The sequence below is a fragment of the Phocoena phocoena genome, chromosome 8 (genome assembly GCF_963924675.1).
Source record: "Phocoena phocoena chromosome 8, mPhoPho1.1, whole genome shotgun sequence".
In the NCBI taxonomy this organism is placed as follows: domain Eukaryota; kingdom Metazoa; phylum Chordata; class Mammalia; order Artiodactyla; family Phocoenidae; genus Phocoena; species Phocoena phocoena.
The window spans coordinates 7,962,914-7,980,494 of NC_089226.1; the positions used below are offsets into that span (position 1 = coordinate 7,962,914).

Here is a 17,581-nt window from a genome sequence, read left to right on the forward strand (position 1 = left end):
TGTGCTTCTGAAGGTTTCTCAAGCAGAAGGTGGCGGCCTGGAGGTGCGTCTCCAGAGCCAGGTTCAGGGGAGGCAAGGGGCAGGGAGGACGGGGAAGTGACAAGAATCAGCAAATGAGAGAGTGTCCACCTGGGCTGGACCTGGAGGCCACAAAGTCCCAGGGTTTCATTTGCATGTGAGAACAGTGGAGGTTTATAAGACAGGAATGATGGAAAAGAAAAGAGAAAGAAAGGAGAGGTGAGGAGATGCGGAAGGAACGAACAAGGGAAGGAGGAAAACCAGGGTGAGAAGACCAAGGCCCCCTCTTCGCCCTGCGCTCGGCTCCCTCCCCAGGATCGCGCTGTGGCCTCGCCTTCACACCCCCGAGCGGCGTGGGAAGCCGGCGCTGTGCTCTCCCCCGGTTTAATGAACACATCTCCCCTTCTCTAATTAGGCGGAACAAACAACTTGAACCAGAATTTTTATTTCCCAGAAAAGCACACGCCCGGACACAGTAAATATGTCATTAATCACCATTCTGGGCCCGGAGCGCCCTGGGTGCCGGGAGCGGGCAGCAGTCAGGGGCCTAATTAGGAGCTCGGCCCCCGGCTCCCCTCCCACCGGCCCTGCACCCCTCAAGTAGATCAATCTGAGGGGTGCCGGCAGAGTAAAATTTATGTAAATGCCCCTCGTTAGCACCACGGAAAAGTAAAGAAAAAGAGAGGGGGAAGAACAGTACGATCTCCCTCCCTCCTCAACCCCAGCCCCGAGGTCTTTTTTTCATCCAGGAAATCGTTGATTATCGCTTGGCTATTTATAGACGCGGGAGGTCAGCAGAGCCGGAGCCAGCAGGCAACGAAGGTGCGGCCGCAGCTCCCTGCTCCGGCTAGGCGGGGCTACACCGCCCGCGCGCCAAGCCCTACCCCCGGGGGCCGGCCTCCAGGTTAGCGCCCTGGCCCTGAGGCTGAGCCCAAGGCCGTCACCCCACCGGCTCCTGGGACTGACCGTATCACCCTCCCCCAGCCCCTCTCCAAGATCCCTCTGCCCAGGGCTGAGACCATCACCCCACGTCCCAGGAGAGAATATGGACGGGAACAGGCCTGCGCCCAGGCCGTTCTACGGCAGAGGAGAAACAGGCCGGGACTACTGCCCTGCTCTGCGGATCTCTCCGGCATCTGAGTCTGGCTTTGTCTACAGCAGGACGCGCCGTTCTGGACCGAAGCTCCCGTCCTGTTCTCCTAGTGTTGGAGGGTACTGAACTGAGGACCTAGAGGCAGGGTCCAGCCGCCTGCATGTCACTGCTAAACTCGGAAGCTACTTAATCATCTAACTGTTCCCACCTTTAAGTGGGGATCACACCACCCGGCTTCCAGGTCCTCAGGAAGCTGCAGTGGGAGGGTCATGGGCTCAGGGCTCACCATTCTCAAGTGCAAATCCCAGCCCTGCCCAGCAAGTTCCTGAGTCACTTTGAACTCAGTTTTCTCTTCCGTTGTTTAGGAGACAAGGCTCCCTTCCTTCCAAGGTCCTGTGAGGATTAGAGAGGATGTCATGGTTATTTTCAGGGAGGTTTTGAGGAAGTAGAGTCTGTCCATCTATCCCTTGGCTCCAGTCATGGCAAAGTAAGACTGCATCCGGCACCCCCTGCTGCAGGATCAAGTTCCTTCCTGGGGTGTACTGAGCAAGTCCAGCCTCCCCACCTTGTCCCCTGAAGTGACCCTCCTGCACACTGCACCTCCCCAGTATGCACCCACCTTCGTGGGCCACCAGGGAACTCAGGGTGCGGGGCAGTAAACGGCTGGGGAAGTAGCTGGAAGGGGGCTCAGAGGAGGGAGGAGGTAGCGGCAATGATGGGGAACAGCAGCTGTGAGGAATGACCTCGTGGTCCTGGGGAAGACAGGAGACCTTTAGGCTTGCGTTAGTTTCTAGGGCCACTGTAACCAAGTACCACAACTTGGTTCTTCAAACAACCAAAATGTGTTGTCTCACACTTGTAGAGGCGAAAAATCAAGGTGTGGGCAGGGCTGTGCTTCCTCCAAAGGCCCCAGAGGGAGAATCTTCCTGCCTCTTGCAGTTCCTGGGGGCTCCTGGCTTTCCTTGGCTTGTGACAGCATCATTCCAATCTCTGCCTCCTTCTTGCCATGGCCCCCTTCCTTGTTTCTCCCTGTGTCTTTTCCTCCTCTTACAAGGACACCAGTCACTCGATTTAGGGCCCACTCTACATCCAGGTTGATCTTGTCCAAGATCCTTAGCTAATTACTAGTTACTTAACTAAGTTGTGAAGGCCCTATTTCCAAATAAGGTCACAGTCTGAGGTTCTGGGTGAACATGAATTGGGGGGATACTATTCAACTCACTCCAAGACCCTCTTACTTATATTATCACCAACTTGAAGTGAGTTTGATTAAGCTCCATAGCCTCTCTTGATCACACCTGTTTTCTCACCTGTCAAATGAAAGACGATGGCATCTGTCCCGCCTGTGGCTTGGTCCGAGCTCTAATGAGGTCAGGAAGTGAAACGATTGAAAAGTTGAAAGGGTTTGTACAGGTAAAGTAATGAAATGGTCAGTGTGCATTGATTCTGCCCACATCCCTCCCAGCCCCACCCTTACCCCCACCCCCCAATCTGCACCCCCTTCTACAGCCTGCGTCATCCCCAGGGGCCACAGCACCTGCATGTAGCCCCCCATCTCAGAGCTTCCTGCAGACCCAGAGATACCCCCAGACCAGAGGCAGAATAGTTACAAGTTCACTCCTACATAGAACCTGGTTTCCATCAGGCCCAGCCTGGTTTCTTTTATGTGTCAGGGTGGGCAAGTCCAGGCTGACATGCTGGAAAACTTGCCAGTTCCTTTTTCCAGCCAAAGCCCAGCACTCATCTGGGCCAGGGAGCCAACGGTAACCCCTGGCTCTGCATGGAGACGGCCTCCCCTGGGTGGGTTGAGCTGACCCACCTCCATCCACAGGGCTCCCTCCTCCTCTCCAAGACTGGCACGTGACGCACCCAGGCCATCCCAGCTGAGTGACAAGTGACAAGGGCCTTCTCTCCCCCCTGCAGACCCTGCTTCGCGACGGCAAGCGTGAGAGCATTGTGAGTACCCTCTTCATCTCCCCCGGCGATGTGGAGAACGGGCAGAGCATTGTGTGCCGGGCCACCAACAAAGCCATCCCCGGAGGGAAGGAGACCTCGGTCACCATCGACATCCAGCGTGAGTACTGACCCAGCCCAGGGTAGGGACCACCCGGCACCCCCTGCCCAGAGCACGGGTGGGGGGATGTAGCCAGGCCAGAGCCATACCCCTGCAGGAGGGCTGGAGACAGGACCTGGGTCAGTCAACCCTGGGGACTAGCGGATTTGTATGGGCACCCAAAGGACCATCTTGTCCTTCTTACTGTCAGAGATGAGGGTGACAATCTTCTTAAAAACATCACTGGGGACTTTGCTGGCGGCCCAGTGATTAAGACTCTGCGCTTCCACTGCAGGGGGTACGGGATCGATCCCTGGTCAGGAAACTAAGATTCCGCCTGCCACGCAGCGCGGCCAAAAAACAAACAAACAAACAAAAGAAAACATCACCGATGAGGGTCCTTTACAAACGACAAGTTGAAGCCCCATTTCCATACCTGTATAAGGTAGAACTTCCACACCGACAAATAGGGTGGTCAGCCGTGGCAGTGCCGCCCAGCCAGGCGGCCTCACACCCTCCCTTGGAGAGGAAGCCAGAGCAGAGGTGCTGGGAGCAGAAGGGGCACCCAGGGCTCCAGAGTGGAGGCACGGCACCAGGCCCTGTCCTGGCAGCGTCGGTCAGGGAGAGAAGAGGAAGAGGAAGAGGAATCACCACTCAGTCAGCTCGTACTTTGCCCGTATCATCTCATGTAATCTTTTTATTTTTTTTGGCTGCGTTGGGTCTTCCTTGCCGCGCACCGGCTTTCTCTAGTTGCAGCGAGCGGGGGCTACTCTTCGTTGTGGTGCGTGGGCTTCTCATTGCAGTGACTTCTCTTGTCGCGGAGCACGGGCTCTAGGCGCGCGGGCCTCAGTAGTTGTGGCTCGTGGGCTCAGTAGTTGTGGCTCGCGGGTTCAGTAGTTGTGGCTCGCGGGCTCAGTAGTTGTGGCTCACGGGCTTAGTTGCTCCGCGGCATGCGGGATCTTCCCAGACCAGGGTATGACTGCGGTCCCTATCTGGGAAACCGAGGGCCCCCAGTCCACACGGGTTTCTGAGGTGGGCAGCCAGCTCTCCAGAGCCCCCACTGGGAACTCTTCTTGTAGGCATGCACACCAGGAGCCCTCAGCCCGGGTCAGTTATTACGACGAGCATGAACAGTGACACTTTAAAGCTCCTCCAGCATTGCATTCCCGAAGTCCCTAAAAGAGACTCCTGAAGGTCTAAAATCTCTCTAAGGTACCCGTCGGCCTCCGCGAACAAAGGTGGGCTCAGCACAGGGCCCCAGCGGCTTTGCTCTCCGTACTGGACTGACTCTCCATACTGGAAGTGTCAGCCCCCGGAAGTCGACTCTTCTTCTCTTAAACACCCCCTCCCTGCCACAGAGCATGAGGCCACCACGAGCTGGTGGCTTTGGTTGGAGTCTCTGAAGGACAAGGCCAGAGCTGTAGGTCGGCATCTGTTTCTTCCTTGTCATTTTACTCATTTTAATTCAAATCCACCTAGAAACACCTCCCAACAGCCCTGGCTCATCTAAGTGTCTGCATTCTGTGCTCCACGTGGCTCTCCAGGGATCTGGGGTCTGCAGGGGCCATGTCCTAGGGCTTCCAGAGCCCGTCTTGGGAGCCAGAGAGCAGACTTCTCCCAGTGTCTGGAATCCTGGCAGGTGACCTTTAGGTTCCAGAGGGCAGAAGAAACTGTTGAAACCCTCAAACGGGCTTGCTCCGGACACCTAGACACAACAGCTGAGGCCTTGGAGAAGGTTTTGTATTTGCCATCTTCACCAGCTGTTAACAGCCTCCCACCCCCACCTGTACCAGGCAGAGGACTCTGACCAGGTCTAGGACCAGGGCGATGGGAGGGAGGCCCTCGCTCTGAGGGTCATGTAAGTTCAGGGTCACGCTGAGAGGGATGCCTCCCTCCCCAACCCCAGTCCAGGCCTTGGCTGTCCACAGTCGCCTGCCTCCTCCATGCAGCAGGCGTGGCATCAAGCAGCAGGCCCAGCTACGGAAAGGAAGCAAGATGCTGGAGGACGGAGTGGTCCACATCCAGAGAGGCTCCACCACCCACGAGCCATGCGGGCCTAAGCTGGACACCTCACCGCAGACATGCCAGTTCCTTGTCTGATCTGATCGAATGACATCCGAGTTCTCTTTTTGCCCTGAGATTGACCGTGAATCAGAGCTCTCTCCAGATACAAGCCAAATCTGGGAGGAATGAGGGTGGGAGACACAGACATCCAAGCCTCCTATAACGGGCTGCCAGTCGTGGTCACTGTGCAGTGCCTCCCTCCTTCGCCCACCAACCCCCCAGCTGGACAGGAGACCTATGCCAGCCACGGAACCCTCACAAAAGAACCACCTGGGCGGCTCCTGGGCCCTGGCAGGAGAGACCCAGGGCGAGGGGTGTTCCTGCTTCCTCCAGTCCGCTATCCGTCACACAGCAGAACCTCTTCTGTCAACAAGAAAGTCATCATCATGACAACAGCCCACCAACTACTAAAACACATTCCTCTAAACACACTCTAATGAGATGATCAATTTGCCGGGGCACACAGATGACAGTCTGCACAGGAGGAGGTCGCCGGCCTTGCCAGGTCTCTGGACTTTGCTGGCCTTCTTTCCAGGGACAACTCAGCCACCTGAGGGGGGGGGGCATCGGGAATGAGGTCGGGCTGAGGTTGAGAACCCAGGTGCCCGGTTTCCTAGGTGGGCCCCGTCCAAGGCAGTCTAGCGTCGTGGTTAAACCCATAGCATCCTTCCTGGTTTGAATTCTGGCTCTGCCACTTACTGAGTGATGCCGACCTGGTCGTTTAACCTCCCTGTGCCTCGGTTTCCTCATCTGTGTGTGGAGGTAGCAGCGCTTGGCTCACCCGCTGGCTGCGAGGATTACATTAAACCATTCAGGTGGCGACCCTAGCACAGCGCCCGGCGCCTGTCAGCTGCAGTTGCCGTGCACAGTCACGGGGGTGCAGCTGCCCCTCCCCGATGCCCCCAGCCCCAACGGGGGGAGGTCTGCATCCATTTGCATCTCCTGAAGGTGTCTGCGTGCGCCTGCCGAGCAAGAGAGCACGCTCCCGCCACGCCCTCCCTCCTGCTCTCCGCCTGCCCCGTGTATCCCTTTTCAGTAAGCATCCAGCTGTTCACTGTGGACACCACGGGCTGGATCAGAGCTGCCTTTCCAAACCTGCTCATTTTCTCAGTCAACCAAGCAGCAACCAAACTCAGCAAAAACACATTTGTTGTTTGTTTCCCTTGGTCTTTAGATGTTACCCAACGGAAGACAAAGCCCCCAGATTGAGTAATGGGAGAGAAAGCTTAACACCCCCAAAGCCTTGCTACATCTGGACTCTGCATACAGCTGCCAAGTTTCAAATGGATGTGCTATAAAATCACTGAATCATGGAGTTTCTCTTTTCTCACCCCCTCCTCGATGTAATACTTCCCCTGAAAACACCACACACACACACACACACACACACACACACACGGGCAGGTTGCTGATGGAAACACTAACAGACTCTCAGCTGTGACATCTGTTCAATGTGATCTCAGTTCCACCAGCTACATCAAAGCTGCCCCCCTGCAAGTTATTCAGCTGACATCACAAATGGGATTAAAATCATGTTTAATAGTTGGATATGACATAAACTATTTATACCTCTGGAGCCTGGTAGACTACTGAGAATTCATATCCTGCACATGCAGAGGAGAGGGGTGGAGAGACGAGCCTGGGCACCTCTGGGCCTGGGGTGGAAGCACAGGTGAGACTGGCAAGTGCGGAAGCTTCCCAGGGCCTGTTCGCTTGGGTACCGAGCATGTTGCGAAGAGGTAGGGAAGCTGCAGGAGAGTGGTGCCCACAGGATAAACTGAGAAGGGCAGCTCTGTGGTGGAGGAGGGGAGCAGGCAGCCCGGAGGGGGTCCTCCATCAGGTGTGTGCCCCATCTCCCTGCCACCAAAGCCTCATTGCTTTATAAAGCACATCCAGGTGGGGGCAGACCTCCTGCAACTACCCCGCAGGTTCTGTGGCGGGTTTCTAGAGGCCATTGAACTAGCCCTGGAAGCCGGTGGTCCTCAGCTGGGTGGGCCGGCACCAGGGTGACGGGCAGAAGCCGGGAAGAGGCTGCAGGGTTCTGGGGGTGCAGCTCTCCTGGGAGGTGTGGGGAGAGCTCTCACGGAGAGTCCTGGCCACACATCTTTGGGACCACTGGAATTACGCTTTAGAAACCAAGATTGAGATCACTGAAGTACTTCCCCGGTAATTAACTCTCCAGAAAAAGGCAGACAAGCCAGCTGTTCCAGTAGCAGAAGCTCGTGGTCCCCAACCAGAACCCGGGGATAATGTGGGGAGAACAGCCCCAGCTCAGTCTCCACCTGCTGCTCAGGAGCCAGCATTCTCTCCCGTGCCTTAAGCTGTCTGCAGACCCCAGCCCAGCCCCTGTGGGTCATCTCCCTGCCCCGGTGCCCCAGCACTGGCGGCTCGAGCACCAGCAGGGCACAGGGAAGCCAAGTAGCCAAAGGATCCCAACTCCGGGGGGGTGGGGCGGTGAGGCTCCGTCCACTGCTGGGCCTCTGCACAGACGACTCTCTGAGGGGCTCGGGGACCACCCTGTCATCTCAGCCAGGAGCTGGGCCAGGCGGCTGGGGTCTCGCCCCCCTGGTGGTGCCCTTCACATGCACGCAGAGGGGTCAGCGTTTTCCTGATGGTCTCTGAGAAACCGACTTCCTCACTTCTTTTTCTGAAAATGGGCTGAACCCCTGGAAAGTTCTCATGCCCTTCCAGCACATTGCCGTGCTTACTGGTGAGGTCGGGCTAGAAGACGTGGCCCCGGGGCCTGGCTAGGACGCAGGGACCAAGCTGCCCTCTTCAGTCAGCCTGGAGCCGAACTCCAGCCGGACCTCCAGGACCCGACACGGAAGAAGGGCAGGCACCGGCTGTCATCGCCCCTCCCCTGAAGCGCAGATGCCTGGGGTGCTGGGGCCTGGGCGTGTGCCCAGGAGCTCGAGGATGCCCAGCTTTTAGAGCAGGTCCCGAGGCTGCTTCCCTGGAGCTCAGGAGGGCCAGGCTGCCTTGACGCCTCTCTCTGGGCTGATTCCCCGCCTCTGATCTCTGCTGTCGATCCCTCCTCCTCTTGTTCCCATCTCTAGGTCACTCCGTGTCTGTTCCTCCCTCTTTTCTCAGTTTCTCATTATTTTGTTTGGTCTTTCTCCCCAGCACCCTATCATTTTCTGTCTCCATCTGTTTAGTCTCCCTTGGTCTTTTTGCCTTAAGTCTAAATTTTTTGTCTGATTGTGTGTCTCTGTGTACATGTCAGTCTCTCTCTGAACCTGTCCATCTCTGCTCTCTGCTTCTCTGGGTTTCTGCCTCTTTTTCTTAGTCTGCCTCTGCACTTTCTCTCTCTCTCCCTCTCTCTGTGTCTCTCTCTCTCTGTGTATGTCTCCCTCTCTCTATGTCTCTCTCTCTCCCTCCCTCATCTCCATGTCTCTCCTATGTAGGCATCTCTCTGCCTGTCCCCCCCGCTCCCTTCGGCACGGATCTGTGTGTCCCTGTGTCTCCCTGTCTCTCTCCCCCTCTCTGACTTCTGTCTCCTCTACCTCCGACCATTTCGCACTTCAGAGCTGGGCTTCTCGTCATGTTGAGTGAGAAAGACGAGCCCAGCCTGGGGAGCTGAGGGCTGGGTGACACGAGTCAGCACTCAGCAGAGATGATTAGGTGGATGGAAGGGTGTAAATGCCACTTTCAAGGCAACAGATGCACCAGAACCTTACACAAAGAGACACGAAACAGATACTTCAGAGACAGAAAGTTAGTATTTAAAGGGGCTTAGTGTCCACATCCCCCTCTGGCCTCTGCACCCCCTCTTCCCACCTCTCCTTTCTGCAGTGGTTTGTTCTCCCAAAGCTGGAAGGTGGACAGTACGCTCTGAGGCCCAGGCAGCCCTGCTTCCCGGCTGACCGTTCGTTTAAACACCGGCCTTGAATCCACAGCGGGAGCCCTGACCCCACCGCCAGACGGCCTGAAATCCGGCACTTCCAGGGAGGGAGGGAGCCCCCTGCCAAGGCCCCCAACTTTCTGGGGACCCCCAGGGGAGTGGCTGCTCTGAGGGTCCCGGGTGGTGGAATCACTGGCCTTTACCCTCATGTTCTCCTGGGGATTCAGCCCCCAAACCGTGAATGCAGCTCCCCATCTGCAAGGACACCTCTTCTCTCTGCAGACCCCCCACTTGTCAACCTGTCGGTGGAGCCACAGCCAGTGCTGGAGGACAACGTGGTCACGTTTCACTGCTCTGCAAAGGCCAACCCTGCCGTCACCCAGTACAGGTAAGAGCCCCGCTGGGGAGGCCCACACCGTGGCGCCCTGCACACCCCTCCTTGTCACAGGGGCATCACCTGTGGTCCTGGGCATCCGGCACGGTGCCTGGTCCACTGTGGGTGTTCTCAGCACACGCGTTCACCCCTGGCCAGGTGGACTTCTCCTTTCCTTCATGAGCACACACTCCCCTCCTCTGAGGCAGAAGATTTCACTCCTTCTGTTTGAACAGCTTGTTTACCCCTTATTTCTGAAAGGAGGGAAAGAGGCTCAGGGAAGGAAAGCTGAAACCGCCATGAGGACAAGCATGATCAATCAGCATCTGGATTCTAGTCCTGTGCTCACCAAACCGTTCTCCTGGGGGCGTCGGGTCCCCGGGGCAGCCAGCCCTGAGCGGCGGGCACCCGGAATCCGTCATACCCACCGCCCCTGTGCAGCCCTTGCTCACCACACTGATGAAAGCATCCCTTCTTTGTGCATGCCTGTCTTTCCCTGTTGACTGAGCTTCTTGAAGGCGGGCCCGCAGTTTGGCCACCTAACAGCTCTCAGTGGAGCACTTGTGTGGCAGGCACTCGGCGCTCCAGGACATTCGCTCGCAGACTCCGTAAACACGTAGAGCAGCCCCTCTGGGCACCCTCCTGCCCGGGCACCATCACCACCCAAGACTTCCAGACACAGAGTGGCCTCAGAGGTGCTCCGGGGGCTGACTCAGACACTCCCCTCCTTGAGGCATCAGTGCAACTCACCATAGCCCTCACTCTGCCCCGTCCCTTCCCCCAGCCCACGCCTGATGGAAGAGCCTGGTGTCGCCTCCATTGTCGAGATGGGCTATGAAGCCCCAGCATGAGCCAGTGCCAGGAATGCTGATGGTCCCAGACTAGGAAACAAGCCTGCCAGTGGGAGTGGAGGACAGGGGAGACGAGAGGCAGTGCGGCCCCAGAGGGCAGAACTCGAGGAAGTGGGCCAAAAAGGCAGCCAGAGATTCAGGCTGGACATAGGTGGTGCCCCCTGCCGTGCAGATAATTAACGCTGGAACCGCAAACCCAGGAAAGGCTCAGTCTTTATCCTTGAGAATATTTTTAAGTAGGATGAAAACCCATCTGTCCTGTCGATCTAACCAGTCACCGGGCTAGAGGCAGGAGAAAGAGCAGACGACCTTCAGGCTCCCTGGAGTCCTACAGCCCCTTAGGTCCAGGGGGCAGGTCTGGTTTGACTGGGACAAGTGACAAAGGTGCAGAAGGAGATGCCCAAAGAGTCTCTGTTTTTTTTCTGAGCTTCCACCCTGTACCTGCAAGACCTGGGCTCCATCGACAGGTGGGCTTCTCTCTGTTGTCTGCTCTCTGCTCACAAGCACTAAACACCAGGCACCATCTGCCCAGAAAAGACCTCTAATGCCAGCTTCCCTGGGCAGCCCTTCTCTCCCACTGACCCCCCGGGCAGGCACACCCACATTCACCCTCACGTCGTTGACAATAATAAGGTATAAATCTCCGTATGGAGAGGTCATCAGAAAGCAAATGTGGCAAGATACTAACAACTGGTGGATCTAGGTGAAGGGAATATGGCAGGTACTTGGGCCATTCTGGTGACTTTTCTATAACTACAAAGTCATATTTAGCTTCCTAACTAAAAAGTGAATGAGCCGGGACGTGCAGGTTTCCCCAGGCTCTGGGCACCTGTGGTTCCCCTCCATCCGCATCCTTCCCTGCATCTCGGAGCTGGGTCAGCTCACCACACAGAGGAGGAGCCAGAGGTTCAGGCAGGCCCCCTGCAGATACGCACCTGTCCTTACTTGCCACCTTTCCTCCTGAGCTTCCGATTAGCCACAGGCCCCAAAAAGGCTTTGGTGCAAATCAGGCTCCCTCCCGGACTCCAGAGGCTCTCAGGGAGCCCTTCTGGGCTCCAGAAAAATGTGGGAGAGCTGGGGTGGCCCGGGAGGAAGGGGGTGCAGGGGCCATGGCAAGCGGAGGCAGACGTCTGTGCCCACCCCCAACTGGCTCAGCCCCTTGGCCTCAGGAAGGGCTCACCCAGCAGGCAGATGGTCCTTCTAGACGTGGTGTTGGGATCCAAGAGGAAAAGCCTTGAGCAAATCTTGGCACGTAAGCACATCGATTTTTCCCAGCAGACTTTGGCAAGACTAAGGGGTCTTTTTTTCTTAACTTCCTTTGGTCTTGACTGCTTCCTCCTGTTCCGCATAAGAGGCTGTAATCTTGGAAATTAGAGATATGCCCTCGTCCACCCCAGCACCCAGCAAGGGGCCCTGGGAGGGTTGGGGGGGGGGGCAGGGGAGCCCATCCAGCTGGACTCAGCAGTCACTTCGGCTGCCCCACTGGACCAGCGGCCCCGGGGCGAGCAGAACAGGCCCACACACACCTGAAGCGCATCTCTCCCCGCCTCTCTGCTCCCCTCTGAGGCTTTCAGGGCCACCCCACCCGGGCAGGTGACAGGGTGGGTCCCACCGCCCAGAGTGAAAGGCAGGGCTATTGAGAACAGCCTGTCAGCCTTGACACACCAGCCTCCCGATTGTGTGATATAAATAATTAACCCTCTTACATTCGCTCTTGCCAAATTAGACATCGATTGGGAAAGGTTTAATCTGACGCCTGTTTCGAGGTGGTGACAGCAGCAGTGGCAGCAGGGGCGTAGGTGGGTGGTGGGAGAGGGAATGGACAGGAGGAAAGAGGAGAAGGAGGAAGTGAAGCTGGAAAACAGAAGAGAGATGGGAGGCGAGATGGGAGCGGGCGGGACTTGCATCCCGGCTCACCCCTGGTCGTGTGACCAGCTGCTTCAGTGAGTGGTTTGAGCTTCTGGAAGGGATGCCTACGAGGGACTTTCTGGTGCGGGAGGGGAATAAACATGGGGAAGAGAAAGACTGGCTGAGTGGGATGTGAGCAGGGCACTGTGGGGCGCCCCGCAAGGCTCAGCCCCACAGCTGGCCTCCTGTGGCCCTGGGAGAAGACGGCCTAAGACTTCCTTCTGCCCCCGCTTCACCTCCAAGGTGGAGACGGGCCCTGGGGGCTGAGAGCCGCAGCCACACAGCTATCCGGCATCCCTGAAGTCTCCCTTCTTTGGCTCTGAGAGGGCAGGCCAGCCTGCTCTGGGGAAGAGGAGACCCCTGTGGCCTGGATCACTGGGCTCCGGGCCCGAGGATGCCCCAGCAGCTCTGAGATCCTCAGGGCCCCAGTGGTGGAGCTTTCACCCTTCTTACACTATGAGAGGCCCCAGACAGGTGGGGAGAAAGCCCCCTTTGCCCCAGGAACCCCCCAATAATGGAAGAGGACTGCCCAGCAGAGCCTGCTCGCCGGGGCCAAGCCCACCCCTGTCGCAGCACCTGGAGCTGTGGGCAGGCGAGAGCAGGGGTCCGGGCGGGGCAGGAGGAGCTCACCCGCCTCCCCCCAGCCCAGCCAGCCGCCTGCCCCACCCCCCAGCATCCCACCGCCTAAATCTTCACTGCAGCAGGGTAGATGGAGTAGGGGCTGGACACCAACCCCCGACCGTGTGTCTGGGACTGAACTCAGCCACCCCAGGCGGGAGCTGTACCTGACTATTAAGTCTGGTCATTAAAATAAAGTTAGAGATTGAAATGATTCATGAATAATTCATAATAGTTTGCCAGGAAGCTCCTTCGGCTCTCGGGGAGCTATGCTTTGCTCTGTTGTTAAACCATAATTGTTATTATTAATTGTCTTCTTAATAACGACCCGATGTTAATTTGAGATAATGACCACATAGTGCCAGCCCGATGCTCCCTGCTGTGCCGGGAGACGCGCAGCCTCCGGCCAGACGGGCAGGCTGAGTGGGGGCCGGTGGAGGGAAGGGCAGGAAGGGCAGGAGACGGGCCTCTGTGGCCCCAGGGTAACGACTACAGGGCCAAGGTACCTGCCCAGCTCTGGTAAAGACATGCACCCCAAAACAGGCCTGAGCCACAGTAGGAAGAGCCTGGCCGGAAGTTCTGTGAGTTTTAAGAAGTCTTATCCACAACAAGAGTAAAGCAGGGGAAGCTCTGAACTCTCTCTCCTAAGGCATCTGTAAGGAAACCCCAGCCGCAGGCACACAGGCACACACCCCCCTGGCCGCACTGCCCCACGGGTAGCAGGCTGCCCAGCTACCGGTCCAACGCGGTGATCACCGCCCCTGAGCCGGGTCCGAGACACAGATCAGCCAATTGGCCCAGCAAAGAAGTCAGCACAGCTGTCTTCCCATCCCCCCTCCCCCGCCCCCATCAAACCAGCGCAGATGGAGCCCAGGCCTCTGCGGGGCGGAGCCTGGGTGGGAGGCAGAGGCTGGGCAGGAAGAAGAGCAAGTGCCATGGGGGAGGCTGAAAGGGCTTTCAGAGAGAGAGCGACACCATGAGGGGACCGCCCCCGCAGGGACAGGAGTCAGGACAGGGGGGACGGAGAGAGCTGACCGAGTTGGGGAGGGAGCAGTCAGGACCACTGCTCACACCTCTCCATCAGCTTCTCGCCTCGTCTGGAAATCAAGCTTCCTGAGCCCCACGCGTGTGTACACACGTGTGCGTGTGCGTGCGCGCAGGAGTGCACGCGTGTATGGGCACACACCATTAGACCTGGGCCCCTTCGGTCATAGATTTGGCTTCCTTCTTTTCCAATGTGGCCCAGGACGGTCCCCCGCCACCCCTGAGAGAGCTCAGAGCAGCAAGAGGGCCAAGCGGTTTGGGGACTGACAGCTGGGTTAGCCATCACCTGGCCAGCCAGGTGCGCTGACCCACTGAATAGTCAACCCACCTCCCTCCAGAATAACCCACTAGTCGAGTGCTGCCGGCTGCCTGGTGACCCATGGACCAGAAACCACTGCCCCCGTCACCAACCCCACACCCCTAGCCCTGGGAGTAACCCCTTTGCAGAGGGTTCCCCTGAGGGACCGCTCGGGGGCCTGCCCCACGCCGCCCCTCCCTGGGCCTCGTTTTTCTGCGGGATGGATGCGTCTGGCTCCCAGAGAGAAGAGCCCCCCGGGTGGGAAGGACGCCCTCGCCACCGGAGGTCCACATCAGCCCGGGGGCCTGCGTTGCAGGTGGGCCAAGCGGGGCCAGATCATCAAGGAAGCCTCCGGGGAGGTGTACCGGACCACCGTGGACTACACGTACTTCTCAGAGCCCATCTCCTGTGAGGCGACCAATGCCCTAGGCAGCACCAACATCAGCCGCAATGTCGACGTCTATTGTGAGTGGCTGTTTAGGGGCTTCCCGGGCACACGGGCACTGGCTGGGCGCTGCTCGCGGCAGGGGGAACCGCCGTGGCCTCGTGGCACGTGACATAAGAGTGCCTCAGAGGCTCGTAATCCGTGCGCTTTACGAAAAGCTTCCCTCATGTTTATCTCGACCCTCATAGTCGCCGAGGGAGGGGACTTCCCTGGCGGTCCAGTGGTTAGGACCCTGCACGTTCACTGCCAAGGGCGCGGGTTCAATCCCTGGTCAGAGAACTAAGATCCCACAAGCCAGGCGGCGTGGCCAAAAAAAAAAACTATTAAAAAAAAAAAAAAAATCACCCAGGGAGGCTGCACTTCTTATTCCCAGTACCCAGATGAGGGGATGGAGGCCCAAGGTCACGCAGCGAGTAAGTGGCAGAATGAGGACTGAAAAGGGTCCGCCTCTCATCAGGGGCTCCCCCTCTTCCCCAGTGGCCAGGAAGGGACCCTCGGGGAAACAGCCCACAGCTGTGTTCACGGCGTTAAGCATCAGCTCATCCACTGCCCTTTACAGATTTAGAAGCACTTTTGCAAACTTTATGCCTGACCGCCCCCTCGCCCTTCCGGGCCTCAGCAGAAAGTGCTATGACTCCCTTTTTGCACCAAGGGACTCATCTGGGTCTCCTGACCCTGATTTCACACCTTCCGCTCCCTGAAAACAGCTGTCTGCACACCCTCCCGTCACCACCCCTGAAATCCCAGGGCTGCACCCACTCTGGGAAGCAAGGCTTGGTCTGCAGGGCACTCGGGTTAGGGCGGGTGTAGGGCAACAGAGCCAAAGGCCACCTGCTTCGTGGATTGAAAAGGAGGTGGGGCGGGGCTGGACTAGAGAGTAACCTGGGAGGGCGGCCGGTGCGGGGGGGCACCTCCAGGAGGCCTGGCCTCCCCACTCCTTATCTCAGAGCCCTGCAGTGGCCCTGCGGGGCCCTGGGTGGGCCCAGGGAGCTGGGCCAGACGCACGGGTACCTTGACTCCCGGTCACGAGGCTGAGGCCTGCAGGAGGTGGCCAGTTGACTTGAAGGCAGACACAGAGAGATTCTGGGGTGGGGGAAGGATCCTCTGCCCCCACACTGGGGTCCGGGGGGCTTCCTGGGACCAGGACAGAGGGAACGGTATGGGAGAGCCCGTGGGGGCAAGTCCAGGCAGAAATGGGACCAGAGCCGCTTTTCGGGGCTGGTGCTGCCTACCCCCATGGTGGGCCCGAGGGAGGCTGGGCTGGGGGAGAGGGGTCTCCTCCTTACTCCCCAGACCCGGGCCCAGACCGGTAGAGGACTGACACGGAACGGAAGGGAATAGGCCGGAGTGGAGGGACGTGGCACCAGTGGTTCCCCCTCCCCCAACCAGAATGGGGGAGGGGAGGCAGCAGCAAGGAGGGTCCCCAGAGCTCCCAGCCCACGAGAGCCCTGTCTCCTCCTTCCTCCCATCGCAGTCGGGCCCAGAATGACCACGGAACCCCAATCCCTGCTTGTGGATCTGGGCTCCGACGCCGTCTTCAGCTGCGCCTGGACAGGCAACCCGTCGCTGACCATCGTCTGGATGAAGCGGGGCTCTGGCGTGGTGAGTCCGCAGCTCAGACCCTGGAGGGCCCTGGAGGGGTGCGGGGTCCACAGTCCCGGAGGGAACTGCCTCCCGTGGCCCCTCTCACTCTTAGGTTGGGGACGTTAGCCTCCCATGTAAACTGAAGGAAGGAAGGCCCCAGAAGGAGGAGGGGGAACCCCAGGTACCCACACGTACCCACCTTGGGTCTAAACACATTCAGCCAGTGCAGTTCTGCTTTATCCTGAGCCTTATAAGAAAAGCGGGTGGTCACCAAGATGCTGGGGCGAAAAGTCCCTAGAAAGGCTTTTTAGCCCCAAATAGTTGTTACCCTTTAACTTTGGGGTTAAGCCTTGCTTTCTTCCTGTGTTCCTCTTTTAAAGTGTATGTGTTCTTTAGTGTGCCTAGGAGTTTCAGACATCCCTCCTCCCAGGAGGACTAGTGAGAGCCTTGGGCAGGGAAGCAGGGGGAGAAGCAGCAGAAAAGTGACTTCTGTGTGCCAAACACTGCGCTGTCCTCTGAGTGTCACTGCCCCCATTACAGGGATCAGGAAAGAGCCTCCGAGAAGATAATTAACACCCAAAGCCACACAAGTAGGCACCGCTGAAGCCGGAATTCCCACTCAGAGCAGCTGTTGCCAAAGCCTGTTTTCTTTTCATCACGCCAAACCTCATCCCAAAGGGATATTGCAAATGACTCAGGAAAAACAGATCTGGGACCCTCAAAGATGCTCAGCGCAGGATAGCTCCACCCCTGGCCAGCCTGGTGCAGGCTGGTCGACAGACCCCCTGGATGAGGAAGCCCTGGGGGCCCCAGCCAGGGAGGCCCCCTCCTTCTCTCTCACCCCACCCCTTTGCATTCCCACCCTTCAGGGCTGCCGCTGGGGCGTAGCATCTTCAGCCTCACGGGGTGCTCTGTGCCGTGGGCTCCCGCACCCGACAGCCCGCCGGGCACACTGTGTAAGAAGACTTCTGGCTCCCACCCCACCCCCTGTTGTTGCCGAGATGCTGGAGACTGTGTACCCTGCCACCCGGCCTGCCTCTCAGCCTTTCTGGTTCTGAGACAGAGAGCGTGGCCCCTGCCCTCGGGGTCTGACCCTCCCCACTCCTCCTAGGTCCTGAGCAATGAGAAGACCCTGACCCTCAAAACCGTCCGCCAGGAGGACGCGGGGAAGTACGTGTGCCGAGCTGTGGTGCCCCGGGTAGGGGCCGGGGAGCGAGAGGTGACCCTAACTGTCAATGGTAAGACCCCACTCGTGCCAGGGCAGGGCTGGAAGGGGGCCAAGAGGGTCCCTGGTGTTGCCCCAAGGGGCACACGTGGGTTCTGGGCCTCCCATCCACCTCCAACTGTGGGTCCATAGTGATTACATCCACCTGTTCCAGTCCTAGTCCTAG

At 58.2% G+C, this 17,581-nt stretch overlaps 1 protein-coding gene across 1 annotated transcript in view; it reads left to right on the forward strand.

The window, feature by feature from the left end:
- The window catches only part of KIRREL3 (kirre like nephrin family adhesion molecule 3), a 119,502-nt gene that overhangs the window by 84,981 nt on the left and 16,940 nt on the right, over nucleotides 1–17,581 (forward strand). The window contains exons 6-10 of the mRNA XM_065881617.1: nucleotides 3,035–3,185; nucleotides 9,352–9,457; nucleotides 14,478–14,626; nucleotides 16,081–16,208; nucleotides 17,302–17,428. Of these exons, the coding sequence (XP_065737689.1) occupies nucleotides 3,035–3,185; nucleotides 9,352–9,457; nucleotides 14,478–14,626; nucleotides 16,081–16,208; nucleotides 17,302–17,428 (661 nt within the window). The remainder of the gene's footprint in view (nucleotides 1–3,034; nucleotides 3,186–9,351; nucleotides 9,458–14,477; nucleotides 14,627–16,080; nucleotides 16,209–17,301; nucleotides 17,429–17,581) is intronic.